Source organism: Athalia rosae, chromosome 1 (assembly GCF_917208135.1).
Source record: "Athalia rosae chromosome 1, iyAthRosa1.1, whole genome shotgun sequence".
In the NCBI taxonomy this organism is placed as follows: domain Eukaryota; kingdom Metazoa; phylum Arthropoda; class Insecta; order Hymenoptera; family Athaliidae; genus Athalia; species Athalia rosae.
In genome coordinates, this window is record NC_064026.1 from 4,947,141 (window position 1) to 4,974,976 (window position 27,836).

Below are 27,836 nucleotides of genomic sequence, written 5' to 3' on the forward strand. Positions count from 1 at the left end.
TCATTAAAATTCGACTCCATGCCTACTAATTGTCTGCCTGCATGTGCCATGTTCGTGCAGCAGCCTTAGCGCAATGTAAAAAGGGTGCTTACCGTCAGAAAAATAGCGAGGTGTTCTCTCCACGTACCGAGTGATTTCTCGCAGATTCTCGCAGATTCTCGCCTGATTCCGGCATTAATGAAATTCTGATCCAATTTTTTAGATATATTCCCGCACAGCGAATAGGATAAAAAATGGTAGACTTTTCGCTAATTGATTTCGGCAGCGGTCGCAATAGCTTTACATAAAACAAGGTGCGATGAATTCGAGGCTGACTTTTTTTTTCTACCTCTTCGTTTTCTCTCCCTTGTATACGCGAGGTGCGGAGGTTGGTGGTGGTAAGCCACGGGGAGTCTTTCCTCGTTAATAGGGACCGAAAAACTTTCGACTGCATTGGTATAGTTGAGAATAAGTTTCGTCTGGCGATTAAATCGCTCGTATCTTTAGAGCAGCTCGAGCGAAATATCACAAAAGAATTATTCACCCGCGGCTCCTGCTGACAATGAACCGACTGCTGCTGCTGTACCCACCGCCGTTCCCCAAATACCAATCTGTGCAGTGTATGTATATGTGCAACTGCATCAACGCTTTGGTTCGACCTTAAACGTCTGTGCATTGCCAAACGTGATTTACGCCAAAATAAATCAAGGAATTCACGCCAGCGACGACGTAGCGGGACACAAAAGTGGAATAAAATTAACAAAAGAGAGAAACCCTCGAAAGGTGTGCGTACGACACCGTTAAAAATTTTTATAGAATATAATTCCTCACGTTCTCGAATCCCGTATGCTCGCGGTTCATTCGCTATGACCACGGGAAGACACTCGACGCTTCATTGGAAATCGAAGGACTGAAGAGATAATCGACGTCCAGTGACTTTCACAACTATTGCATAATTCCCTGAATGATCACCTCTCGGGACTACAGAAACGCGACTCTGTATCAAACCACCTTGCCTGTAAGACGCTGGGCTCCTCGCAGAATCAACATGAACTCTGGGTCTTAAACGTTTTCGATTCATTTTTTCAACACAACGTATACGAAGTAGTACCTGAAATTCCAAGTGCTCTTCAGATGCAGCCCGAATTTCGCGTAAGGTACAACATTCAATTTATTTTTAAATATCTCGGAGCTGCTCAAAGGAGGATAGCGATATGCGATAAAACGCCAGGGGTCAGTGGCATCCCCGGGAGGTAGTAGGGAGGTAGGGAAATAGGTATATAGGTAAGAGTACCTGTTGCCTCGCCAGGATCGCAGCCTCTTGTAGAAGGGTGAAAGGCGAAGGGCGAAGGGAAGGTGGCCCGGGAAACGATGGGGCATCGGAAACGCGTAAATCACGCGGAAGAATCGTGACAACATTAACGCACTTTTCGTGGTTTACGATTCGTTGAATCCGGCGCCGAAGTCGGCGCAGCAGGGGTCGCAGATGAAAAGAACCGACGTTAGGACCAGCAATATTTTCGGTTATGCGCGATGATTCAATATTTCAGTGCTCAACGTTGAGCGTTCTATGTGGTTCCTCGTTTTGGTTTGATGCCCAAATTGGACGTACTTATTCGTTCATTTATTTACAATCTCAAAATTCATCGTTTTTATGTGAAGCAAACGTTTATTGTCGATTGATCCTACTTACCTCCTTCAGAGGAACTTTAAACGCTATTATTTTAGTCCCCTTGATAGCGCTGCCGTATGCCTTGTAAGCCAACCACCTGTAAATTAATCAAATATTCTTTCTATTAAGTAGATAAACACACAAGGCGATAAATAAGTACAGTTAACATCATTTCGACGCAGGTAGGTAGTCTTCGGCTTGGCGAACACATGGTACCAATACTACTGCCACCGGTAGCTATAAAACTTGAGATAATAAAACAAGATCGCAGCTCTCTAAGTGAAATTTCGTAAGATTCTTCATGAATTTTAATCATTCAACGAGATAATTTTCTAAATTTAAAGCTGAAACTCCATCTCACGGTGTTCTTAATATTGGGGGAGACAGAAATGTTCATCACAATTTCCCCACGTGGCCGAGGTCGCTCATGTTCAGATATCACGTCGACATCTGTCGATGAAGACCCGAACCATTTTTTAGACCCACGGTAATACGACGACAGATAATATCCCAGCACGACTAGTAAACTGCAATCTGCAGTGACGAACACTGTGAATTTTTTAATTACCCTTACATCACAATTGCCCATTCTTCAATTATGCAAATTTTTCGAAAAATTCTCCAAACATTTTAATAATTCGCAGAGTCGATTGAAAGTAACTATTGGCTTGTTGCATTTTTAATGTCATTGTTGTGCGGTTAAATGCCGCGAAAAAGCGGCACAAAAATATAACCTCAATACCATCTGTGACCTCCATTTTCTTCAAAGATAAGTACTCGGTCAGTGGCTATCTGGTTATGAGGTTACAAGATGAAAAAAACCACAAATCATGGCTACTTACCTATCCGGGACAGAGTTCGACATGATTGTAACATAAAGTGCTGCGGATATTCACGTGGAATTAAATGTATCACTCGAAAATAACACACACATACATGACCACTACGCGCGTGTACGACACAGGCCAAGCGCATCGGAAGTCGAATATCGATAAGTTTCGAGCTATCGATTATAGTAGAATCACGTAGAATCTGTAGATACTAAAATCTCGAAATACGATCAATAGCTCATGGAGCTAGAAATTCAAGAATATGTAGTAATTTTATTTATTCTGTATCCATGCAGATGAATCACATATCATGGAATACTTTTCCGGATCTCTGTATTAGCTTGTCGGACATTGCACTTCTCCCTCTTTTCTGGTTTTCAATTGTAGAACTTCTTGGAGAACTTTTTTCTCCAGGTCAATAAGCAAAGGTGGTTTCTTGTACTACATGAAGAGAAAAACGCGAAAAAATGCTTGGAATTTCTACCGTTCGGTTGATATTGCTGACTGTTTTCTCTTACCGTTATGATCAATGTGTTGAATTGATGAGTAAAAGTGATTCTATCAGCTTCTGGCTTTAGCCCAGCTCGTTCCAAGTCTGGAATACTCAGTTTTTTAAAATACTTTTTGTTACTCGTTCGCACAGTAATTGTTCCGTCATTTTCTGCAGTTACTGAATATACATCTTTTGGATAAGGCAAATTTCTTATTCTCCACTCAAGGGAGACCTTTGTTATCCTTCTGGATATAAATGGCTAGAATGTCAAAATTGTCTGATGGTCACAGGCTGAATTTTTTCTGTCAAGTAAATTCTGATTGTTGGACAATTAAAAAAATTCAGCATACCGCATTTGAGCTTTCCCTGATGCCAGATATCTCCAGATTATCTTGCGGTCTTGGCTCTGGATCACCAACTTCAACAACCCACCCAACATCTTGTCCAAGCTTTCCTTTCTCTCTCCATGCTCGTCGGACTATGACATTTGTTTCTAAGTGATATTCCTCGACCATCTCTTTTCCATCTTCAAACAGAAAGTGGACTTTTCTTTTTCCTAGGATACGGAATAGATTAGGATTAGGTATAAATCAACAACTCTGCAAACATGCGTGTGGCTGACGTTTCATTAGGTTAGTTCACGTGGTTAAATGGGCACAATTTGACAGTGTCATTAGAAGAATACGGTTCAAATACACTCTGTGAATGTTTGATTCACAATTCAAGTGAGGTAATGATGTTTCGTCCTTACCATCCTGAATAATTGCCGTTTTTTTAGCATCTTGTATAAGCTTGAACCACTGCTCAGACGCCATTTGTAAATAATCTAGCACTGAGACTTGTTGCTACGATATAAGCACCACTTGCCACAGGCGTTGACTGAAGATTGCTCATCAGTCAACGCCACAGGGCTCGCGTAGTTGGTTGCTACATGAGCAGGCGCAAGGAAAATTATGAGACTGACTAACAATAAGAGGTGATTCACGACAATTGATTAAACAGCATCGCTGTATGTTTATTGAATAATGATAATGGATTTAATTTAGCTACATTGATGAATGATCTGTCTGAAATAAAATTCGGTTTTTCTTTGAAGCGAATTCCTCAAGAATTGAGTATTTTTAACAAGTCTCGAATATGGATTCAAAGACCTGCAGTTACATTTATGAGTTATTGCATATTGCAACCGATCAAGTTTATGATGTTTTTTTTCTTACGATACGTACAAAACGAATTAGATTTTTTATATGATCGCAACATACACAGTTAATTGTATTAAGTGAGTATACAATAAGTGACGATTGAAAATGAACATTTATGACAATAATAAATTACCATTTAGTAGGCCGTTGGAGATTCGCAACGGGTCTAGTCGATAGTTATTCACTTCGTCAAATTATTTCGATTGAGCGACTGATCCATTATCCGGAAGGGTTATTCACATGATATTCAAACCTCACTCACCGTATCGTACAAACACGAAGACAATAAAATTCGAAGATGAATTTTTTCCAGTTCCAGCGAGGTGATTCCATGGAATCATCGAAGTGACTCGTTTCGAGTGTACAGAGAGCACTTCTCATGGTTATTTGAAATTCATTTATTGTACTTAGAGCTACGTGACGAAATTTTTTTCAGTTTCACCAATGGGTATATATACGGATTCAGAAACCATAAGGTCATATTAGTTAGTGAACTTGAAGCAAAGTTTATTCAACGTTAATAAATAAATCATTTATAGCTATATTTAGCGTAACTACTATTATGCTGATCGTCGTCAATTGTGCGCGAACTCAGGCATAATATTATCTAGAGTGTCTATAACAAATTCAGATTCGAAACGAGTCTCTCTACATTGAACTTACAACGTTCATCAAATACGTAGAAATATAATTTCCCACAAACGCGGCAATTAGAAATTTTACGTTATCAAATTAGGTTTACGAATTTATTTTTATTTACACGTCGTATGCGGAAATTAGAGAATGGAACAACTTTTATTTCTGCATACGAGAATTGGACTAAAAATTATCATCACAAGTTTGTGTAAAACCTCTTAGGATAACTTATTAAATTCATGAAATAGAAAAAATTATCCTTTTCCAGACACCCAGTACCACAGATTCGATATGCCTTCATTTCGAAAGGACACGAGAAAATCTCTGGCCAAATTTACTGTTCTCATATCACGTGAATCAGTTCCGATACATAACTATCAGAAATATTTATACAACAGAGATAGCCAGTTCCCTGTGAACAACAACAATTAATCAGCACTAGTTCAATAATAATAATTTACGTGGCACAATTTAGGTAGTTTCAACTAACTGGTCATATCAAAGTACGTCGATCGACGTTCGTCTGACTAGAATTCAATAACATGTATTCCATTCCAGCTATTACCAAAATCTTCAAATTTGTGACCCTACAGTAAAGTACTTAAATTTATCACAATAGGAATCGATCGTTACCTTCGCAAGTACAATTATTCAACCAATTGATATATAATATATATGTATATGAACAGAATATCGATATATTTATTTATAAATATCATGCGTATATCAAGTCATGTACGGAAATTATGCAATCAAGTATGTTACGATTTCACATAAGTAAAACAGGGAAGATTATTACTAATTCTTAGCAACTAACGACAAAGTTCAAAAAAATCAAATCTTACGCTTCATCCGTTAGACTCTCAGTTGATGGAAGATTACATTTCTTCAGTTAAAACTACAACGCAGGTTCAACAGACAAGTAACATTAATCGAAGTTAACAAATTCCGAAGTCCAATGTCAAGACTGTGACTACCAACAAAAATAAAAACGAAACAACTATTGTGACAAAAACATTTGAAACAATCCTCTTCACACGATAATGCATCTGTGCGTGGTTAAATGTGACCGGAAGTTAGTGTAAAAATCCGGCATGGTCGATGGGGTTACAATAGAATTAGGTCCCAAACGCACCAAACAGCGGTGAAATTTTTATCTTCCATACTTCCATACTCATCACCGCCATTTGTCGTCAATCAGTTAGTGTGTTTTCATACAAAAAAAAAAAACAGTACGCAAGATAAAAATTTTGCCACCGTTTGGTCCGCGGAGACCCTTAAAAACGAAGAGTTTGTCGATGTCTTCGTTTGTAGTGAAAGATAAGGTAGCAAAACGAAGCTGTGATAGCGGCGATAGTTATTACGCTGTTACGTAAAAACGTGTAATTCTGCTGCTCCTGCTGCTGACCCAGCTGACTGACGCATGCACCATCTTTCGCTTTGAAGCTAAGGCGGTTGCCGAATCGTAAGATATTTTTTTTCACGATTTTAAAATTCAGTCCAACTCATTGATCCGGTCAGCAGCTGGCAAGTTTCATTGCACCTTTTTCTTGCTTGGCTTTTTGGTGCGGGGAAGAGTCGCGAAGCTCGTTATCTGGAATTAAAAATAACGAGATACGTGATTCACTGTAAGGCGCAGGCCAGAATGTATCCAATATATGAATTGGAGACAAGTAGCAGATGTTATGTTATCGAAACACTCACAAATACTTTTTTTTACATAGGACGTTTTATATATAAACCTTGTTAATAACCATAAAATTTTGTAAGATTTAGTTTCTACTCTGGACCACATCAAATCTCAACACCCTATATTCCTATTCTATGCGAATTGACAATGAGAGAAAACAAAAATTGAATATCAGGTGGTTTCAGGGTGTTTTTCTATATACATTTATTTATTTTTCAATGTGGGTCATTAAAAAATTAGTCATTGCGACGGTTATATCAGACCAACTTCAAGAGCAATTATCGTTAGTCGTGAGAATATATTCATTTGCATAATGCATACGTGATCGATATAAAGTTTCTTCCATCTTCGATGTCTCCAGGGAGGCGGCGATGCACAGAAATAGGATAACGGATGAAAGGATATCGAAGGAGGACTTGATAAGACAAAAAATCCAACACGTTGCTACCCACGATATATACGATGTTATTTTCTTCTCCCAATTCTCTTACTTTTTGATAAAACAAAAAACCGATCACTGGCCATTATTCGTGAATTTCTTCGCGATCCTTGTGGGTGATCGGGACATTTGACGAATGGGAATAGTCGGTTCATCGCCTTCCCTCTTTCCAGATAATCCCCTGCCCCTAAGAACTTTCTCCTCGTACTCCTCCCGTTCGTATACGGTCTTGTCTAGGTCCTCACTTTTCGAGTCTTGATCGGACGCGTAATCATCGATAATATTAGAACGAAGGTCGACGTAAGTCTCGGCTTTTTCGTCAAGAGCAGCGACCTTCAGCAGTGCATCCTCGAAGTCCGAATCCAAATTGGAGTTGCCCTTGATATCTTCAGCGCCGACCTCCTCCCTGGAACTTAAGCTAACTGATCGAGATCTCGACGGAGTTCTGGAAGGGGAATAATTCGAGTCGCAATCTCTTCCATGGTGGTCCTTGTGGTGAAAGGCGGTATTGAAGATAGTCTTCGGTATCGTCAGGAGCTTCGATAACCCCTCCTTCGTCTTCGCTGCGGCCTTGGATCGCCTTCCGTTCTTTCCAAACTTCTGGGAACGGGATGAACTTGAAACGAAGACGTCTTTTGAGGCGTCGATACTCGTTACGGTTTTAACGGTGCCAGTTTTTATCACTAAAGTGGCCTTCAGGGCCCCCTGGGACGCCGAAGAGTCCAAGTCATCTTGACTCTTGGTACCCGGTATTTTCGGTGCAGGTTTTTTGTTGTACTTTCCCGCTCTATAGCAGCTGTCCGAGTTACTCCTCGATATCGATCGCCGTTCATAGCTGGCGGGGCTTAACAAATGTTTATCCATATTCGATTCAATCTTTTTTCCAACGTTAATATCCTCAGATGATATTATGTTAGAGACCGCCTTTCGAGCGCTACTTATCAGCTCTTTCAGTTCGTCAAATTTACTCTGACAAATTTCATTAGTTATTTTGCCAACGTCGATCGATGTCGATGGCGCAGAAGCAAAGTTGTGGGAAGATAATTCAGCCGCATTTGAGAATGCGAAATCAAGCAAGTTTTTTGAGCCCTCCAACGATTTCGATTCGTCCAGCGGAGGACTATGGGTCGATAATTTTGCATGAATTACATTCTGACTTTTTACCGGCGTATCATCAATACTCGGAAAATTATCAGCGTCCGAAACCGAATCCAGAAACTCAGAGCTGGATTCTTTATCGGAAGACTCATCTCTCGTTTGAAAATTCGCGTTGGTAGAGGAAAATTGACTCTGATACGAAGGCGATTCACGTGCGTGAATTATTCGTTCGTCAACAATTCGCGATTTTATGGATTCGTGATCGATAATTAATGCGTCTCGGAGAGCTGGACTGTTCTGTGCAAATGCAAGCAGAATGTCCAAGGCCTGTTCCGCGGAAAGAAATCCTGATTGGGAATAAGGAGGAATAACGGGAGTTCTAGGATAAGACGAAGGGTCAACGTCGCTCGCCTCATCACCGCTGTCCTTTAAATTTACGACAAATTCATAAGAATTAAAACTGATAAAATCTGCAGTCGAATATTTACATAAAAGAAAACTACATCATTGAGTGGGGAAATAATCGAACGAGTTCTTCGACAACTTGGATGCACAAATAAGAAAAAAAAAATTTTCGTTCGTTTTTTATTGCCATGCTATATTTTTTAGAATATCGAAACTGCAGACGAGGGTTTCATGGGAAGATGAACTCTATTATCTCTGATACCGACCTCGGGTACTTTCCTGGTGGTTGATCGTGGCTTAGGGCGAGTCCTAGCACCGACGCTCGACGTCCTGACCAAGGGCTCGACCTGAGATCCAACGCGACTCGGATGCAACGCCTCGCCACTGCTGTATCCGCTAGAAATATCGTCCGACGACCTAATATTACTGAAACGTCAAATCAGTGAGTTGCGACACGAGTCACGAAAAAAAGAAGAAAAACAAGAATCTCTCTTCAAATTCCATAAATTAAATTTGATTGGATATTGACATACGATAAGCTAGCTATAGGTTCCCGAGGCCTTGGTTGTCTAACGTCAACGTCCACCTCGGAAAAGTACATGTCGACTCTGTTGCTGCCTGACTGAGTCCGGCGCGGGCTGTATCCTCTTCTTCCAGGGTTCTCTCTGCGACGAGGTTCTGCTGTTGGCAATAATTTCCGCCATTTACAATTGAAATCAATGGGGAAAGAGATATAGGAATAAAAATTGCGGACGGGGAGGTAGACAACACGAACCTTGCATATCTATCTCGTCCCGCGTATCAGGCGTATTTCGATTCTCATCCTCCTTTTCACCCGTGAGGTCGCTCAGGCTGTAGCTTTTTTTTAGCTGCTGAACGAGCCCTCCGCCTCCCTGAAAATCGTTCGAATAATAGGTTGCTATAGGTCCGAGAGTGGACGGAGTTAAACTTTGAGGTGAACAAATTGAAAAAAAAAACAAAAAAACAAAAAAATAATAAACTAATAATAACTGAACAAATAAGGTAAAAAGATAGGCGAAAAATCTTACCAACGGGATAGGGTTAATTTTGTTATCTGCCTTCACCACTGCAGGATTTTAAGTATGTATATTGATTCTACATACGATCTTTCTACGAAGCACGGCGTGTAGTTAATTTGATACGTGTATATCTAATGTGCGTATATTTAGTAATTTAATAATTAGATAATGCAACGGCAGCCAATTAATTTAAATTATATGAATAGCAAAGCTGCGTGTATAGCCGTTTACAAGATATGCCGTACGTAATAATGGCAATAATAATAGTAATAGTAACAATTAAAATAATCGCGATGACGAATGGAAGGGTAGGGATAATTATAGGGAAAGTAGAAGGTATTTAAGGTGAAATTAAAAGAGTCAATGTGCGTGTACGTAAGTATATACGACGAAAGGAAAAAAAATTATACCTGTATGTATTATGCGAACGGTTGAGTTACGAATATTTATTTAAAGAAAAAAGTTTGCGATTCAGTGGATCTTTGGAGCATTGGGTGTAATATAAAAACAAACTTAAAATATACAATATTATCTATCATGTACACTGACAAAATGATTTTGCGCGATAAAATAATCAAATAATGTTCATACGATTACACAATATATGTTAGACGAATCATTTTGAAATATTATACGTACGTATTATAAGAATAAATATAAAGATTTATCAATGATCATTTTACTTCAAAGGCACCACATTCAATATTATTCTTATCGCATGAATCAGCTTATTATCTAGAATATCATTATCACACAGTCTTAATTTTACATACGATGAAAAATCGATTTAAGGTTCTCTGATAACAAGGCCATATAATTATATACGCGCGTATCGTATGAATAAACCATAACTGAAGAATCTAGAAAATAGTTTTTATGTTATATGTTCACGAATAAATTCAAACGGATAAAAGTATGGCATCTCAAATATTGAACAAGAATTTTTTCGTTTTTCTAAAGCACGCAACGCATAGATCGAATTATTTTTCGATTCGCGATGGCGTTAGATAAGTATAAAAAATTGTAACCTGTACTCTAATCGTCAAACGAGTCGTTGATGCAGGTGTTGATCATTTCTTTCAGTCTGCTATGTATTGATCCTGAGGAATATTATCGTCTGGATGAATTATATTGGGGAATATTGTTCGTTTTGCGCCAGCAATCTGACGGACAGAATCCAATTTTACGAATTTTGAAAAAAACGTCGACTATCAAGTTTATTCGGCGTAGGTCAATTTGTTTTTTTCTGGATTCGTAGGCGACGCCTTTAACTTATAACTTTAGCTTTTAACTATATCTACACCGCGCGATTAGTCTCAGGTTTTTTTAATTTTAAAACTACGTAGAAAAGGTCTTTAATTCTCGCTTTCCAATTATCAAAGCTCGTCGCACATTCCGAGTTCTAAATAGTAGGGAAAAAAATTTATAAAATAAGTATAATTACGAATTAAAGAAAAAAGTGAATTAAAAAAACCATGAATTGAAGTCACCGTGTACGAATTACGTTATAGACGAGCTCATTACCGACGTCAAGTTCCGGTACCCTTGTGATCACTAATTAGCAATAACGAGGCAGTAAATATTGACTCGGACTGTCAATTAATACATGCATGGGGTGTGTATACCGACTCTTCAATCACGTCGTTTGATTTTGATTAACATCCATTACATCCGACTCAAACCGATAACAACGGAGATGCAATTTCGGACACAGATTATGAACGGGGAAAAAAAAAAATTTCTACCACCACTAATTCCTCTACAACTTTACGGGAATAAATTCCAGTCTTTGAGTCTCGTATGATGAAACCGTTGAGTTATTATTCGTCTATTTCGTCGCTAAATTCAAAATCGACGACTGGCCGCTCTTCGGATCTACTAGTTTTCTCTCTACGGGTATTCCTCGCCTTTGCTCTTGTCTGCATTCTGTCGGCCCGGTGAGGCGTCGCCACTTTTTCTTTCTTCGATTTTTCAGCTGGCTTATCAACGAGACGTTCGTACTCCCGTTCCGGTTCGTAGATCGACTCCTCGTCGGTCGAAACATCGTGAATTCCTTGCTCGTCAAAACTCGGTGGCGTTGAGTCGTAGGCGTAATAATTGTTGCTGCTTGTAGTCGAATCGCTTCTGGTACGTCGCCGAGATGTTCGGGGCGAGGAGTCTGGGGTGTCTTTACCGATCTCCTTCGGCGCTCTTGGCATGGCTAAGCTAGAAATCGCCGAGTCTGATTGGCTGGCTGGTAGGGCACTCGTCGAAGTCGAGCTTGGTACCACGTTGGGGAAGTTCTGTCGTTAGAATATTCAACGCAGGGTTAAAGGAAACGGTCAGGGAGAAATTGCATTTATTTTCCCAACGTGATCATCTACGTCACGTGGCTTTTAACAGGTTTTTATTATTTCGTTTCTTTTCGATAATTAAGGCGTAGCGAGCGCAGCTAAAAAGTTAGTCATGTAAGCGAGTGCTGCACCTATGTATTCAATTCGAAATATATTCGCGGTTCAGGGGAGAGAAAAGCAGTGATTCTTCCGGATGTAAACTATCAAACTGAACCAAAATCAATAACAAGCAGGAAAGAAAAAAAATCAAAATGTTCGATCGGTGCGTCACATATTCTTACAATTAGTGGTATCGCCGCCATCGGGTTATCGGGGCGATATTGATGAACTTACCTTGATCGCAGTTTGCATAAGAACGGTGGTAGCATAGTTGACACCCCGTGATCCAAGGTGAAGTACAGCGGTGTATCCCTGCTCGGTGGCACGAGCGAGAGCCTCGTCAATTTCTGCCTCACGACGACTCAAGGCGGGGTGGACAAAACGGCGGTACAAAATGCTCGACCCTTTGGTCGCCGGGCTCAGCAGCCAGAGCACCAAGATTATCTTTATCTCGTAGTAGAAGGGGAACCTGATTCGCAGGGTCGAGGGTAATTAATAATCAGCTATTTACCGGCTATTTATAATATGAAATGTGCAGCCACACCCATATTTGATGGAAGGGAGGGAAGAAACGACGAAGAAAAATTAAAAAAAAAAGAATCACGCGATGAAGAGCGCTGTTAGATAGGGGAAGGGGCAAAGACAGCGTCTCTGAAGTGCGTGAGTTAGTAAGCCGATATTCTATGCCGGCTGAAATTAGACTAACGGAATTCCCCATGCGGAGCTGGATTCTATGAAAAGGGAGAGAAAGTTTGTTGCCCCCTGAAAATTCACGCACACGCGGTGGGTATCGTAAACTCTTATTGTAAGCGGATACGCGAATAAATCAGCTGTGTTTCTCTATCGTTTTATCGATTGATCGCGGATAATAATTTTATTGCGTTTTCTTACCAGAAGCTCAGGAAGACGTCTGTGAACGTCTCTGCGCACGTAAACAGGGCAAACACTATCCAATACATCATCCATTTTACCTTGAAAAAGAACAGCGTCGTCGGTTAGAAGAATAAAATTTACACGCATTTCTGAACGACAAAAAAGAAGACCGGTTGAATGACTTTAAGATCATTCTATAAAATGCACGTGACTCACATATTCTTTGACGTTCTTCGTTCGCACAGCTTTGTAAGATGCGTAGGCCGGGTAGAGGGTACCGAAGACCAATCTGAAAATCGGATAGACGAGAATGTAAGTGAAAGAGCGTGGCATCAAGGAAGCGAGCGACACCGTCAAGATTCCGATATTCCCCAGAGTCAACTTGATGGGCAACTTTTCGAGAGATTTTCGGACTCGGGCGATGCTACTTCCATGAAACATTCTCATCACGGTTAATGGACCCGCGATCATCATCTGCACGTCACTGTCGATTTGTTCGGGACTGATCACGTCCTTCATTTTCGATAGAGGACTTTGCGCCGTATTGACTTTTTTCTTTCGTGTATTTAGTGACCTCTCTTCATAGATTGTATCAGTGATCTTCATCACGATGCGATCAGCCGAACGTTTTATGAGGTATCACCACAGGCATCGCCAACAGAATTTCAGACACCTTCAGATTCTTTCTCGTTAACATAACCGCTCAATAACTCGCATCGCAGTATTCTTTTCGCTGAAACGAATTCGAGAGTAATCAAAAACTCCTACAGTCCCAAATTTGTCAACTGGCGCGTTGAAGATGATCTGGTTTTTGAACGCTTACAGTTAGATTTTCTCAACGAAATAATAGCAATGACAATCTGAACGGGTTGACGTTAACGTATCCATGTTTGTCGGAGAAAAAAATAACGTCTGATTATCGATGGGCGCACGCACAACATCGAGACTGAAAGACTCCAGGCGAAAGACTGGTGCAGCTGGTCCCGCCCGTTCCTGACACCGCGGTGCTGCAGCATGAGCTGTAGCCCGTCAAAAGAGCCTGCACGCGTTCGCTGCTACGTATATGTATTATTGTACGTGTGCGAAGAAGAAGCTCTATTTTCGGATTTTCGCTTATCGCTCGGCTTTGGCTACGGCTACCGCGCCCGTTGCCCGAGCAAATATTCTCGAACTGCCGAAGACTCGCGGAAAAGCCTGACCGGTCACAGACTGCGCGGAAACGCATCGCGTAATTGAAAAATATCCAACCGATGTTGACCACAGGTCACAACTATAAAGATCATCGGAGTAACTAGAACTGGTAGCCGGTTACCACTGGCGATGCGTTGACAATTGGCGATTATAATTATGATGTCCGGTCCAGGTAATACGATGATTATTGTCAATGTCATGTAGTCCAGCAGTGTGGCTCCCGACAGTGCAGCATCACATTACATAACGCGGAAATTCATTGTGCGCCGCACATGACTGACTTATGTTGACTTTATTTGCGCTAAGCTCGATCCTATATGGAAAAATCGAGAATTTTTCAGCCTCTGATTTTGTTCAACTCGTTTTTCTCTTCTGTTTCCAATTTTTCGGTTTCGAAAAGTGAAAACTTTGCGACAACTTGATCAATTTCATGGATAGATCAATTTGGCCTGCGGATTCGAATTCCTGAGCTCAAAATACATAAGAATAGCATGAAAAACCTGATTTGAAAGAGTGTTGATTTTTTATTCCAAAATCGACAAAATTCCAAGGGGTACCCCTTTGGATTTTTTCGATTTTTGAGCCAAAAATAAAGTATTTTTAAAATCGATCGCAGGACACTTTTTTGATGTATTTTGACCCCAGGAACACGAATCCGTTGAGTACATTGAGCTACGATTTTTTCTTCTCGAGATATCTCAATTTTTTCGCTCTGAAAAGTGAAAAATTGGCGATAACTCGATCAATTTTGTAGATAGATCAATTTAACTTATGAATTTGGATTCCTGGGGTCAAAATACACAAGAATAGCATATAAAATAAAATATTTTTTTTTGGTCGAAAATTGAAGAAATTTCAAGGGGTACCCCTTTCGATTTTTTCGATTTTTGGGCTAAAAATGAAGTATTGTCAAAATCGATCGCAGGACACTTTTCTGATGTATTTTGACCCCAGGAACACGAATCCGTTGAGTACATTGAGCTACGATTTTTTCTTCTCGAGATATCTCAATTTTTTCGCTCTGAAAAGTGAAAAATTGGCGATAACTCGATCAATTTTGTAGATAGATCAATTTAACTTATGAATTTGGATTCCTGGGGTCAAAATACACAAGAATAGCATATAAAATAAAATATTTTTTTTTGACCCAAAATCGACAAAATTCCAAGGGGTACCCCTTTGGATTTTTTCAATTTTTGACCAAAATTTTTTATTTTTTAAATTTCATTGTATGGCACTTTTCTAACGTATTTTGACTCCAGGAACACGAATCCGTCGGTCAAATTGAGCTACGATTTTTTCCCTTCGAGATATCTCAATTTTTCTGCTCCAAAAATCGAAAAATTGGCGATATCTCGATCAATTCAATAGATAGGTCAATTTAACTTGTGAATTCGGATTCCTGGGATCAAAATACATCAGAATAGCAGTTAAAATAAAATATTTTTTTTTGGTCGAAAATTGAAGAAATTTCAAGGGGTACCCCTTTCGATTTTTTCGATTTTTGGGCTAAAAATGAAGTATTGTCAAAATCGATCGCAGGACACTTTTCTGATGTATTTTGACCCCAGGAACACGAATCCGTTGAGTACATTGAGCTACGATTTTTTCTTCTCGAGATATCTCAATTTTTTCGCTCTGAAAAGTGAAAAATTGGCGATAATTCAATTATTTCGATGTTTAAACCAATTTTGGTAGCAAATACGGATTACTGACTTCGAAAAACTTTAGAACCCACCGAAAAATACATTTTGATTTTTGAGCTCAAAATTGAAAAAAACGAAAAACAAATCTCAAAATTCTACTCCAAATTACATCTCAATGCAATGCTAGTATTTGAGTAAAAAATCAGAGGAAACTCAAGGTCCGGAAACCGTCCTGTGTGCAGCATCGTTTCGCCTACAGGAGAAGTTATATATATAATACATTATCCCGGAACCCAACCCGTGGAAGAGCACCATCCTGGTTTTGCTAATCCCACTACTTCTTGTGGTCCTTTCTCTCCTTGGGAAGGGTTAATTAATTGAGTAATTCCCCGAGAGGGATAATTCCGGAAGGGAATCACCGCGCACGTCCGGACCCCCTAAATCTTGAATACACTCGCTGAGTTGTCGCTATACTTTGGACAGCTTCCATAAAATACATCCACTATATCCTCCTGCCCAGCTAATCACATCTCCTCATAAGATCGAAGAACGAAATTATCGGAAGAAATTTTGTCATTCATTGTACAGATAATTATCAACGTTTTGGATTATTTTTCTACAAGACAGCAGGGTTAGCTTTCAACACCGATCTTATGACGAATCATCGGTAGTAAAAACGCAGTGGGACATTAGGTTCAAAGTATTTCACTGCACTGCACTGCTGCAGTACTTCACTAACTTTTTACCATACCTTTAACGACGCCCCGAAAACGCGCGGACTTCCTGCGACGCGCCATCCGGTTCCCCTAAATCTTGTAGATGATCACGTACTTGTCGCTGTCCCGTGGACAAATAACGTAAAAAACCTCCTCCTCGACGTGGTATAAAAGAATCATGTCGACAGCCTCTGATCGCGATCAAAGTCCCGTACTGCACCGGTAGTTAGATAAAAAAAATAAAAAAAAACCGATTTTTTTCAATCCCAGCAAAATAAATCCCGTGTTCGCTACTATCGGTTGCAATTTTGAGTACCGCAATGTATTCCAAGTACTCTTTCAGGCGGTTTTCGATCGAACGCTAGATCCTTCTATGCAGAATATCGAGACCGAGCCAGTGATTTTGATTCCGTTTTTTCCGGTCAACTCTCTACTCGACACTCGACGACTACTGCGCTCACGCCAATTCCGCAACGGAGTTTAAATAAACAGCTCCGTAGGGGTGACGGACGCAATAATCCACCTACTCGGCGTCGACTTGACGCCCGATAAAAGTGGGGATGAACATTTTCAATGATCAAATTCGCACGAACCGAACGGGAAAAACCTTTTGGACATCCCGTTAGACTCTATGCGTGTACCGCCGAGTCATAGTTTAACGTTAAAGCGAATCCTCTGGAGTGGATCCAAAACGTCGAATAATATAACGCCCGTCCACCCACGCTACGTCCAGATCGTATACTCGCACTCTGCGTGGCTGCGAGCTGCAGCAGAAATACTTGAGAAATCCTCAACTGAGACCTAGACCGCGGAACAAACTTATTTCGCAAATAAATTTGCGAGTGAGACGAAGGTCACTGCAAGGAAACCGAAAAGCTTTGTTCGCGGGCTGCTCGCTCGAACGGAGCAAAAGTGCACGCAGCCAGTTCGCAAAGGCGACTACCAGCCTTCCTCTCTTCGCTCTTATTTAAAAAGAAATCCGCAGCTAGTTCGGAGCGCAATGATTCAGATTTGACATTTTTATTCCCTATCTTGGCACATCGAGTGAATTTAAATTCACGCGATCAATTAACTTATTGTTCATTTGGCTTCGATTATAATGAGCTTGAACGATTTAGGTAAAGACGTTGGCGATCTTCCCGCTATCAAGAGGGCGATCTTACCGAAGAGGATTTAAGTGAAATTAATCATTGTCATACCGGTGCAACATATGCGGGATAATCTTCGTCGTTTGTCGAAGTCGGTGGATTCATTTCTGTGTAACATGCGAGTCGTGCGTGTCGGACGCGGCACATGTGCCAAAATTTAATGATCTGTGTATCGCTAGGAATTACCGACTTATCCAACCGTGGTTGCAGGTTATAGTGCAATCTGGATCAAAGCCATTCAATGATCTCCCGCCCACGTGGATACGACTTTAGAGAAATCGCATTGTAAATTCGAGATCTAAATATTTTCGGGTGGATAAGGTAAACACTGGTATAAAAGAATTTTTTAACAAGTATTAGTCAGTCGGCTGGTGATTTATTGTTACAATAAATACATCTTGACTGTTAAACCGGTCGGAGTGATACCGCAATCGGATCCTTCCTTCCATGATCATATGATGCGTCTGTTTACTAGCTAGATCTAAAAAATATTAGAAACGTTATAACCTTCGCAGAAAATAACGGGCGTCATTTATCTCAGGTGTATAGGTAAATCCCGTTGCTCAAGTGATTGGTACAATTTTTAGTTCTTTTATTACTCCATTTCTTTTTTCATTTTCCTCGCGTAGTACTCGAAAGAAATAGACCAGTAACGAGCTCGGAGGACATGGCGGAGATGATGAGAACAAAATAATTAACGTTCACGCCAAATTGTAATTTATTTCTTATTTTATTTTCATGTATTTGGAAAAACTGACAAGTTTCTCGCGGATGCCGGCGCCTCGTAGTAATGAATTTCAAAGTAGATAATTTAACTCTGGGAATTCGTGATTAATTTTTGATTTACAGTGGTACAGGAGAATTTTGTCACCGTTTCTCGGAGGCAATGTTCATGTTTCGACTCGGTGTATTATACAGCTGTCAATATATTTTCTCTGAAATTCAGTCAGTTTGTTTCATTTTTGACAGGTGAATGGATGAGTTGGGAAATTCAGATAGACACGCCCGTTAACTGTCGCTAGATATAATAACGAGGTAAAAATTTTTTTTCAAACGAAAATTTCATCAGCCTCTATATTTAGGCGTGTACCCACCACACATGGTGACCTATATATCCGGTTTTGAATCGGCGCACACGCGCCTTACCGGCGAGACCATGCTATATTTCCACGTAAACATCACGGGATGTTAACGTCGCAAGGCCCTAAGATAAACAACTTATTCAATGTATTCTAGTTTTTTTTTCTTTTTAGTGTAATAAAGGAAGAACAAGACACAGATCAATCGGAAATAACTTAGGCAGATCCAAAGGTGATAATTCTTTTCCTAATTCTTTGTCCAATCTTTTTTTTTGATCAATCGATTGTGGGATGTCGTTGAACCGAGAACACGCACGTGCAAACAGCGGCTGGATTATTTTTCTTCATACTGTTGCCGAAAAAAGAAATCGTCGTCTCTGCTTCGGAGTTATTATTTTGGGTAGATCTTGAGAGGTGAAGGAAGTGAGACAACGGAAACGGTGCTGACAACTGTGACGGTTTGGAAGATTGGGGTGTGAACGTTCCTCGTGTAGTAGGCGATGGTCGGTACGACGACTGGTTCGTTTCTGTGCCCCGGTGGTGTGAAGCAAGTCATCTTACAGCCGTAGGGGAGATCGCGAGATAGCTGTTTAATTCACTCGTTAAAAAGGTCCTCAAAGGCTGCCCGAACTCCGAGAATCGAATTCCCCGATGTTTCCAATCTTTTTGCTTCTTATCTTCTTTGATGCGCGCTGCAAGGATCGTCGGCGTTTCGCTCGAATTAATCTCAGAGTTGCGATAAATTCGTGAGCGAAGGAGGAATACCGCTTCCTTTGTTCTCGTTAAAGAAACGGTGTGATGCGAACTGACGTCGTTGCGACGGACCGACCGACGAATATCCTCTTCAAGTACAGTACAGCAGCGTGGTTCCAACGTAAGATCGAGTGAAGATTGCGGGGCGGGAAAAAAGTCGATTAAATCGATCGACCAATCCGAACTTTGAAACGCAATTTATCCGCGGTTTATTCAGTTGCGCATCGACGATTGACAAGGTGAGCAGCACACAAAGCGTTTATTCTTTTTCCAGTGGAGGACTTTCGCGTACGAGATCGAAGAACGAACTGGGAACTCCAGTTGGCGCTGCCTCGACGAAGAGCAGCTCAGTCAGCTCAGCATCTCTTACGATGACGGGGACGGTGGGAGCGGGGAGACTTACCGCGAAACGATGACCGGCCGTCGCGAGATAGCGGGAAACTTTTCTCTCAATCACTTATCGCGAATCAATCGAACTCGCTCCTCGTCTAGTATGACCTTCTCCGCTGGTGCGGACGTTCGGCATTGACCTGCGAATCGAGCCACCGAACACCCGATAGGTCACAATCGACGGATCAACGCCGAACAATGCAAAGGGATTAAAAGGCAGAGTCTGTTGGTTTTAGACCCGGTGCGATGACCCGTCGATGCTCCAACGCACAAAGCACTGCAAGGCGGCCTGAGCACCAAAGTCTGCCGCGGTGACTCATTGTGAGATCCTGCCGAGGCTCGCGACTCCCTCGGTATTTTTATGCAGAGCTGTTCCAGTCCTAACTTCGTTACATGCTTGATCCTAAATCTTTTTTCAGCGCGTGTGTGATACGGTAGGATATTTTTCACACTAAATTTTTATGCCCGGAGTGGAGAGGAGAGTCTTCGTAGACCGGGATAGCGTGAGTGGGAACAAGAATGGAGCTCGTAAAACGTGAAGATGACGAGATATAATAAGTTCCCCCAAAAATACGGGGAGTCGACTTTAGAAGAAAACGAGCAGCTCGGTTACTCCGTCTCACTCATTGCTCTGGCATTGCAGTTCGCGCGTGTCACGAGGTTCTTTGTGGCGATGTTCTTAACGAGACGGGAGCGAGCAGCGTTGACGCTTATAGTTCTAACCTAACAAGCTGATCCCAAGAACTGAAGAGCTTTGATCATCGGGAGGACGGAAGAGGTTGAATTTTCAGGATTTAACCGTTGCCTCGTCGGTTGTTCTTTCTGTTCCATACTCGCCGAGGTACAAGGACTTCGCAGGTCCTCCCCGATCCTTTGTCCGAATAGCTGATGGCGGGTCTGGAAGACGAGCTCCAGAAGCACCACCAGCCAACGCTGCTCCGAGGCCATTTATCTTTCTTTGTCCTTCCTTCCTTCCTTCCTTTCTTTCCTCTACCCGCGACTCGATCTTTGGCTGACAATGAGCCGCTCGGTAGAGTCGCCTGTATTCCTATACATATATCTGTGGATACCCACCCGCCGTAGCTAACTTTGACGCGAATCTATTGCTGGCAATCAGATGTAAATGACGACTACACCGTCGTTGAAGTACACGGTGATGCGAATCTCTTGCTTCACTCTGGAGGACATGTTTTCTGCCGCGACGCTTTCTCTCCTCCGTTACTCGCTTTCGGTTAGATAACGATCCCCCCGTACGACGAACTGCACAACCCGCTCCGATTTCAAGACCGCGTGCACAGCGGAGATGTGACTCGAAGTCTTTTCGAGTGTCACCCCAGCGGACGATCTCTGTTGAGAGTAAAAGTTGAAAGCTTATCGTCCACGATCCACAACTCGAGATTATAGAGGTCAACCTGCGCAAATAATCTCGAGCACAGGTAAATCTCTTCTGCAAAGAGTCGCAACCTTTCGCCTTTGTCTTCACGAGTTGGTACCGTCGGTCGGTTTAAATATAGACGAGTCAATCAGGACGTCCGCAAGACCAAGTCATTCGAATGGTGCATCGGCGGAATACCTTGCAAACTTTACGAAAAATGATGACTCTGAAAGTGACGAACGTTCTTAAGCTTTCTGTAGCGTCGATCGGTTGAAAGCTCGTCCAACACAGCGACTGCTTATTATTCCGTTTCGTTTTGTTTTCTCGATATAATTCCTCTGAAAATATCCCCCCTCGAGTGAAATGGCCACGTGGTCGGCGGTTTCCACCACCGCAGATGCCGAGGGATCGACAACTCCCGCAGATTATTTCTGGACGGCTCTTCTGTAGCGAAATAACTAGGAGGCGTAGTCTCCCAGCTGTACGAGTGTAAGTTGCAAAGAGTGGCGATGTTGCAGGATTGGATGCTGCTCTTCTGCTCGGCAGTGTTTGGATATAACGAGACGGGATTTTCCCTCGCGGATCGGTAGCCGAATTCGGAGGTGTGTATCCCCGTTCGGGAGGTCTCGGAGTCCTCGCTGGTATATAAAGTGCGAGTCACGTGTTATAGATCGGAGAGAAAGGATGAGCCGAATAATCCGAGAAGCAGAAGAAGACAGGAGGCCCGACGAGAGCGAAAAAGTCATGCAGGTCGAGTACGGTATATGCGGGCGCCCTGCGGTCGTCGGACCGCCGAGACCAATTTTACCGGGTTTTTCGTTGCACCGACACAACCACCGATCGGGGATAGAAGCGGCGAGTCGCGCCTGCACCGTCTGTTACACGAGCGTCGCGACGCCGAGACTAGAGCCCACCACCTCGAGAGGTCCGATTTATATTTAAACGAGAAGAAGAGCACAACACGCTATAGGATCCCCGCAGAGCTGCCGTTCGCCGGTGTACGTATAACTATCCTACACCCCGCTCTCCTAGTCTTCCTCCGACTCCGTCGACTAGACGAAATAGTCCGCCTCGGGGTTTGATATGGAAACACGGTCGCACCTCCGCTCGTATACGCCCGGGTCATTCCCGGTCACGCAGGGTCATCCGCGCGCACGTGCATTCACCCCTAAACTCGAGATCAGATTCGCAGACACGCCAAATTTATTGCTATTTTTCCGCGGTTGGTGTACTGGTAGACCGGTGTGATTTTGGGAGGAAAATTTTCCCAACATTTTCTCAAACTAAATTTCATTTGATTCGAAAAAAAAAATTAAAGAATACAAAAGATGATCATCAAAAATCAAATCAAAATCAGAAATGAAACGTCAACGAAGTTACACGTCTAAGCAATCGGATACTTCAGCTTCTCGATATTAGCATATACTTCCACATACGGCATGACGCGATACCGCGATCGGATGATTGGCTTTTGGTGTCCGATGCAAAACACGCGGACACAACCTACTGCTATATACCTCTATTCGCGTCTAACCTTGTCCCAGTTTTTGACAGCGCTCTTTTAATCAGATTGTTGATCGATCGAAAATTTCCCGCAGAGTCAACGACTAGAATAACAAGATCTAATCTGTTTTAATACCGAAAGTCGATATCAGTTGTTCGTTCGATTCGGTCAAAATCGCAGCCTCGCCCGTGCGTATCGTGTGGTAACACCCATGTATAAATAATATTCAAAATCTTCGGCTAAATTCTGCTCTACGTTTCGCCCTTTTTTGAGAATTTTCTCCCCACCTTCTATTCGCTATACTCGAGCAAAGTGAGAAATAGAATATAACGAGAGTTTGAAATGGCGCAGAAAGAAAGAAAGAAAGAAAAAAAAAAACTCAAGGTACACCGCGCGCGAGCAGGGGAGAAAATGGAAGAAAGGCGCTGATCAAAGCGCTCGCGCTGACTCTCGCCTCTAGACAATCTCGTTATCGGGTAAAAGAATAAAAGAGAAAATGGTGTATAATAGAGTCGGCAAAAAAAAGCGAGAGATTCGAGTTCCACGACCTTAAAGCCATCATAAACAAAGCGCACAACCGAGCCGCGCGTACACTCGGTGACTCTGAGTGATCGGGTCATGTTCCTTAGCTATACGCTACACCATCGAAAATAACAATATTCTTATCGCTGCTGATGCTGTGGCTCAAAATAGGCAAGACGAAAATGTGAGAGGGCTAGAAATATAGAGGACTAGAAGCACATCTTATTTAACCGCAGAGCTTTTTCAAGATGGCAAAAAAAAAAAAAAAGAAAAATGATCTACGAAGAATTCCGCTGGGGTAATTGAGAAGGGAAAAAAATAACGAGGATCTCCAACTGGAAGGTGGCGTGGCCGGGTTTATACGGCCCTGTAATTCACCGAAGGAGATGCGAACTCCTTGAAAATAATGTCAAGGGTTACGTTGAGGGTAAGACTAGCTGCTCTTAATTTGTGGATTTGCAATTTTTCATAACACGTGTATGAGAAACTTTAGTTTTCCAATTTCGAGTTATTTTTCAAGTGCAAGGCAGCGAGAGAAGAAAAAAAAACATCGACCCAAACACATTTTCTTCTAAAAACTAGTTTTTCCTTCTAAAAATGTCGTTGCCCGACCCGACCCGGCAACTAGACCTATGACAAGTGCGTCGTAGCTAAGTCAGGAAGCTGTGACCCGTACCGTAATTAAAGGCTATGCGCGGAAAAAATTTCTTAATTATTATAACGAACCACCTCCTGACGATGATTGCGTCAGGCGGCTTCTAACCAGAATATCAAATACCGCGTATACCTGCGATATTATAATTTACGACGCCTGACGACTGAGGATGCCTGAAAATCAATCTTCGACTACAGCTACAGGTGAGCGTTGAGGAAAAATAATCTACCATACAAAAATTTTTCAGGCTTACGGTAAAACTATCTCATGTTTCCGTACATTTTTGCCGCGAATATTTCCACCGTTGACCGGTGTTCGTAGGTATAACGAAGCGTAGGTGTTGATTAGACCGATTGAAGATCGCGTCATCGATAAAAAAGAAAGAGAAAAAAAATTATTCAACGTTCGAATGATGGTATCAAGGACTCGATAAATTTTGCAGCAGATCAAGAAATACTATTTTTCGTGTGTTTCAACTGTCTGACACACCTCAGTTAACTCCAAATTTTTCATTGAGCACTATCACCAGAGGAGATTAAAAGAGTGCTTGCCGTAGTCGAAACCGTTCGTCGAAAATGTCATTCACCGAAATGGGTATGATCACGGGTATAACACAAATCCATGTATGTGCCGCCTATGTACTGTGTACCACTACGTGCAACCGTGTGAGAGACAGGAAGTCGTTGACCAAAGAGGACGACCAGCTGCTCGTAGTTATTACGTCACACGGGTACGAACTCAAGTCACGTGTACAGGACGGAGAGGACATCGAGAGGTTGGTGGGTGGACACGGTGTAATTTGAAAATCGAAGCGAAACTTTGGAGTTTCTGCTGCAAAGGAGAAGGACATTATTAAAGGGGAGGGAAATAATATATCGACCGGCGTGAAGACCCGGCTCTCCGGGTCCGGGACGACGGAAGAAGAACGGAGTGAAGTGTAAGGGCGGTTTTCAGTTGCCACCCCCGCCATCGATCCAACAACTGCGTTCCCGAACGCGGAGCTACGGAGGTCTCCTGCAGCTTTTCAGAAGATCCTGGAGAGTACACACTCCCCCGAATGGATCGGTGACTACGCAACCCTCCTGAGCGCATTACGGAGCACCTCAATTTTTAACCGGATGATCATCCTCCCGACGACACATATACATTCTATACGAAACTTTTTTCGTCGATTACAATTAGATGGCGAGTATTTTAGTTTCTTTGTATTTCGTTCTATTGGGTAACAGAGAATTGTCTAGGAAAGCGAGATAAAGGATTCTAAAAACAAAATTTTGCGACGATCCCGAGTTCTGGTCCATAGATATTGGATCCGTGCCGAGCTACTCCGTTGGCTATCGCTGCTTGGCACGAGGATTACGACATTTGGGCCCCGAAAAGAGGCTCGTGTTGTTGTAGAGATAGGTACTCGCTCTCTCCGTTACTCACCTCTCCCTCATTTCAGTTCTATTATAGACATGTGTCTCGGGCAATTGCGCAACTACATGGTACGACGCCGCATAACGTCGTAGAAGAATCGGGGAGATCCTCTTTGTTTCACCATACCTATTTATGTGTACGTAAACGTGCGAGCGGCCCGAGCAACGAACGTTCGTTTATCGGGGATAACGACTACGCGGCGAAGCTGGTCTATCCGTGGGTAAGGGGTGGGATGAAGGCTGGAAGAATGAGGTGGAAAAAAAAATCTCAATAACTCTCGAAGAGAGAAATTAGAAAAATAAAAAATAACTGAATAAAAATTGTCTACCGAGAAGTGAATGTTACCTTGAATCCTGACGACTACTTAACCGACTTATCCAAACGCGGCTCGATCCTTGCAAACAATCTCGCGAGCCAGCGAGATCTCAGCCAAGGACAAACTTCAATGGATCGCACGGTGTGCTGGCTAGCCAAGTCTACCGCAATACCTGCCCTACCTAATTCGATAACGAACGATCGAATGAGACCAGGCGAGCCGTATCGTGTGCTCGATTTTCGACGAGTGTTTGTTTCTCTTTGCTTCTTTTTTAAATTGTCTGCGCTGCTATCGTTATCGCCTGTGTACGCGTTATCGAAAAATATATCTAGAAACATCGTTATCTGTAATTCGAAAGATCGGCGCAGTTATACGTTGATTGCAAAAAAAAAAAAAAAAAAATGCGACCGCTTCGTCTATTCCACAGCTTGGGGAAGGTGACCCAATCAGCTTCGCGTCACACGAAAGGTAGATCCTTGGCAACCTTACGACGGAGAATAATACCTCGGCGGAATCGTAACGCGTAATTCGCGCGGTTGTGCCAACTTTATTCCAAATCGAGCGAAACGCGCAACTCTGAAAAAACCGCGAGGCAGTGATCTCCAGAAGGAGTGACTCATCGACCGCGGCTCATGGACAAAACCCGCGACAGGATCTGACCATATGTGTGACCCGACCGATAAGACGCGGCGAACATGCACATAGCACCGCATTGCGGTGGAATGAGAATCGAATCCGCACGTTTGTGCAAACCTCTGTCGAACGCACAAAGAAAAGTAGAATTCTGTGACGTGCCTCTCGCAGATACGTTACAATCGCCTCGAACAGCTGACCGACCTATCGTCGGACGGGGGGGTCGGGGCGACGGTTATTTAAACCGTTTAAAAGCCCGGCCCTCCGTGCGCTCTGTTTTGCTTTGTTCTCTCGTCTCTCTCTCTCTTCGGCGATCACGGCGGTAGGTAGATACGGAGACGTTTCTCCGAGGCGTTCTCGTTGTTGTTCGATTGTTCAGCGTATATCGTTAGAATGATGTGCGTGTGAAATTTTTTTAATTAGGTACATTTACGTGCACAACACAACTGTCGCAATGATTTTTCAAATGCGCAGTTACCAGCGTCGATGTATTTTCTAAATTAACTCTAAACGAGGTACGAGTGAGCTGAAATCACCGACAAAAATGAATGTTTGACAAGCCTGACGTAAGCTAGGTCGTAAAACATGGATCGAGGACCCAAAGGATCCGAATGAGCGTTCGCAACTTTTTGGTTTGCTCAAGGCTCCGGCTGTAACAGCCGCAACAAAACGCTGCAGCGGTAACAAACTGGGGGGCACAGCATCGATTTTTAACGTTAGGAAAATGGTAACGGGTATGCCAAATATTCGAGCACAGAGAAACATACGTAGTTCGAGAGATGAGGTCAAATTATCATTTTTTTTCCTTCGATACGTTCGCTATACTTACCTGTGCGCTCGCACGTAGGACGACAATGCGGTCGGTATCTCGATTATATTCGAGGATTGAATGGACGGAGATTCGGTTAAAGTGTTCCACGAAGCGATCGATCGATTCTCTCGAGGATGCTTCAAAAGGGAAGAGCAAACGGTTGAGATCAAAAATAAAGAATCGAGAAAAAAGTTACCCATGCAACTGAACGTTGCACTACAGCTTAACGACGTTTGACGAGATGAAATAAATTCTGAGCGAGAATCTATCGATCAGCTCTGCTGGCAGATGAAATACTCGACGGACAGGAACGAGGAGGTGTAGTTTCGGTTTATTCTTGGGTTGAAAACTTTCAACATAGCTGTCAAATAGGCCCTCGACCCGAGCTCGAACGCTCGCTCGTCGTTACCAATTCTCCTCGGATCGCCATGGCGGTGACCGTGCAGATGATTTCATTTCACATATTTCTGAGAGTTATTAACTACAGAACGATAGAATACTTACATGACGAGCCGCGAGACGATCGAAGATATCATATTAGCTGGTCGCAACACAAAACAATGATTACACAACAAACTAAATCGGCGGACAAAGCAGGAGAGCTCGCTAGCACCACCGCTGCTCACAGGTCAGCCATGTTGAACTGGCAGCTGGTTGCTGGTGCTTGCTGCGCCTGACGTCACGCGATGTTTTCGTCACGTGGTACACGACGGAGGCTACACACAAGCGAAAACCAAGAGTGGGGCGCACCAGCGTTTGGAAATGGAACCTGCGATGGTTCACGGAACCGGCGGAACTATACTTCTCGCTGCGGACTCCGGAGGGAGCAGCAGCTTTCAAATCTAATCCGCCCTGCGTTCGTTCCGCTCGTAACTGGTAAGCTGGACGA

At 42.5% G+C, this 27,836-nt stretch overlaps 3 protein-coding genes across 8 annotated transcripts in view; all 3 read right to left on the reverse strand.

The window, feature by feature from the left end:
- Window positions 1-2,697, reverse strand: part of LOC105692953 (RNA/RNP complex-1-interacting phosphatase) — a 41,778-nt gene extending 39,081 nt beyond the window's left edge. For 2 of the 3 annotated variants that reach the window (XM_048653646.1, XM_012412534.3), the window contains exons 1-2: window positions 2,494-2,697; window positions 1,673-1,748 (exon numbers count right to left, since the gene is read on the reverse strand). In XM_048653646.1, the coding sequence (XP_048509603.1) occupies window positions 1,673-1,748; window positions 2,494-2,516 (99 nt within the window). In that variant the 5' untranslated portion in view covers window positions 2,517-2,697. The remainder of the gene's footprint in view (window positions 1-1,672; window positions 1,749-2,493) is intronic. The other variant, XM_012412535.3, reaches the window with a different exon arrangement.
- A 120-nt stretch (window positions 2,698-2,817) lies between these two features.
- Window positions 2,818-3,789, reverse strand: LOC105692960 (protein DPCD). Its single transcript, XM_012412543.3, has 4 exons — window positions 3,726-3,789; window positions 3,325-3,530; window positions 3,000-3,233; window positions 2,818-2,922 (listed from the first exon to the last, which is right to left on the reverse strand). The coding sequence occupies exons 1-4, from the start codon at window positions 3,787-3,789 to the stop codon at window positions 2,818-2,820; spliced, it is 609 nt and encodes a 202-aa protein (XP_012267966.2).
- Window positions 3,790-4,658: 869 nt separating this feature from the next.
- Window positions 4,659-27,609, reverse strand: LOC105692965. Of its 4 annotated transcripts, none has more exons than XM_048653614.1 (9): window positions 27,452-27,609; window positions 13,006-13,078; window positions 12,808-12,887; window positions 12,151-12,385; window positions 9,220-9,337; window positions 8,978-9,122; window positions 8,711-8,870; window positions 6,824-8,465; window positions 4,659-6,406 (listed from the first exon to the last, which is right to left on the reverse strand). In XM_048653614.1, the coding sequence occupies exons 1-8, from the start codon at window positions 27,481-27,483 to the stop codon at window positions 7,017-7,019; spliced, it is 2,292 nt and encodes a 763-aa protein (XP_048509571.1). In that variant the 5' UTR covers window positions 27,484-27,609; the 3' UTR covers window positions 4,659-6,406; window positions 6,824-7,016. The 4 variants fall into 4 exon arrangements, with proteins under 4 accessions (XP_048509571.1, XP_048509573.1, XP_012267981.2 ...); XM_048653616.1 differs by having other exon boundaries at window positions 8,711-8,840; window positions 8,978-9,125; XM_012412558.3 differs by having other exon boundaries at window positions 8,978-9,125.
- Window positions 27,610-27,836: the final 227 nt, after the last annotated feature.

What these genes read in the sequence shown, in the direction of transcription:
- LOC105692960 (XM_012412543.3), bottom strand. Translation starts at nt 3,789, where the DNA reads ATGGCGTCTGAGCAGTGGTTCAAGCTTATACAAGATGCTAAAAAAACG. An exon ending in AACGGCAATTATTCAGGATG is followed by an intron (nt 3,531 to 3,725) that starts GTAAGGACGAAA and finishes TCCGTATCCTAG; the next exon opens with GAAAAAGAAAAGTCCACTTT. An exon ending in TCAGGGAAAGCTCAAATGCG is followed by an intron (nt 3,234 to 3,324) that starts GTATGCTGAATT and finishes TTGACATTCTAG; the next exon opens with CCATTTATATCCAGAAGGAT.
- LOC105692965 (XM_012412558.3), bottom strand. Translation starts at nt 27,483, where the DNA reads ATGATATCTTCGATCGTCTCGCGGCTCGTCAT. An exon ending in ATCGTCTCGCGGCTCGTCAT is followed by an intron (nt 13,079 to 27,451) that starts GTAAGTATTCTA and finishes TCCGATTTTCAG; the next exon opens with ATTGGTCTTCGGTACCCTCT. An exon ending in CCACCAGGAAAGTACCCGAG is followed by an intron (nt 8,466 to 8,710) that starts GTCGGTATCAGA and finishes GTAAATTTAAAG; the next exon opens with GACAGCGGTGATGAGGCGAG.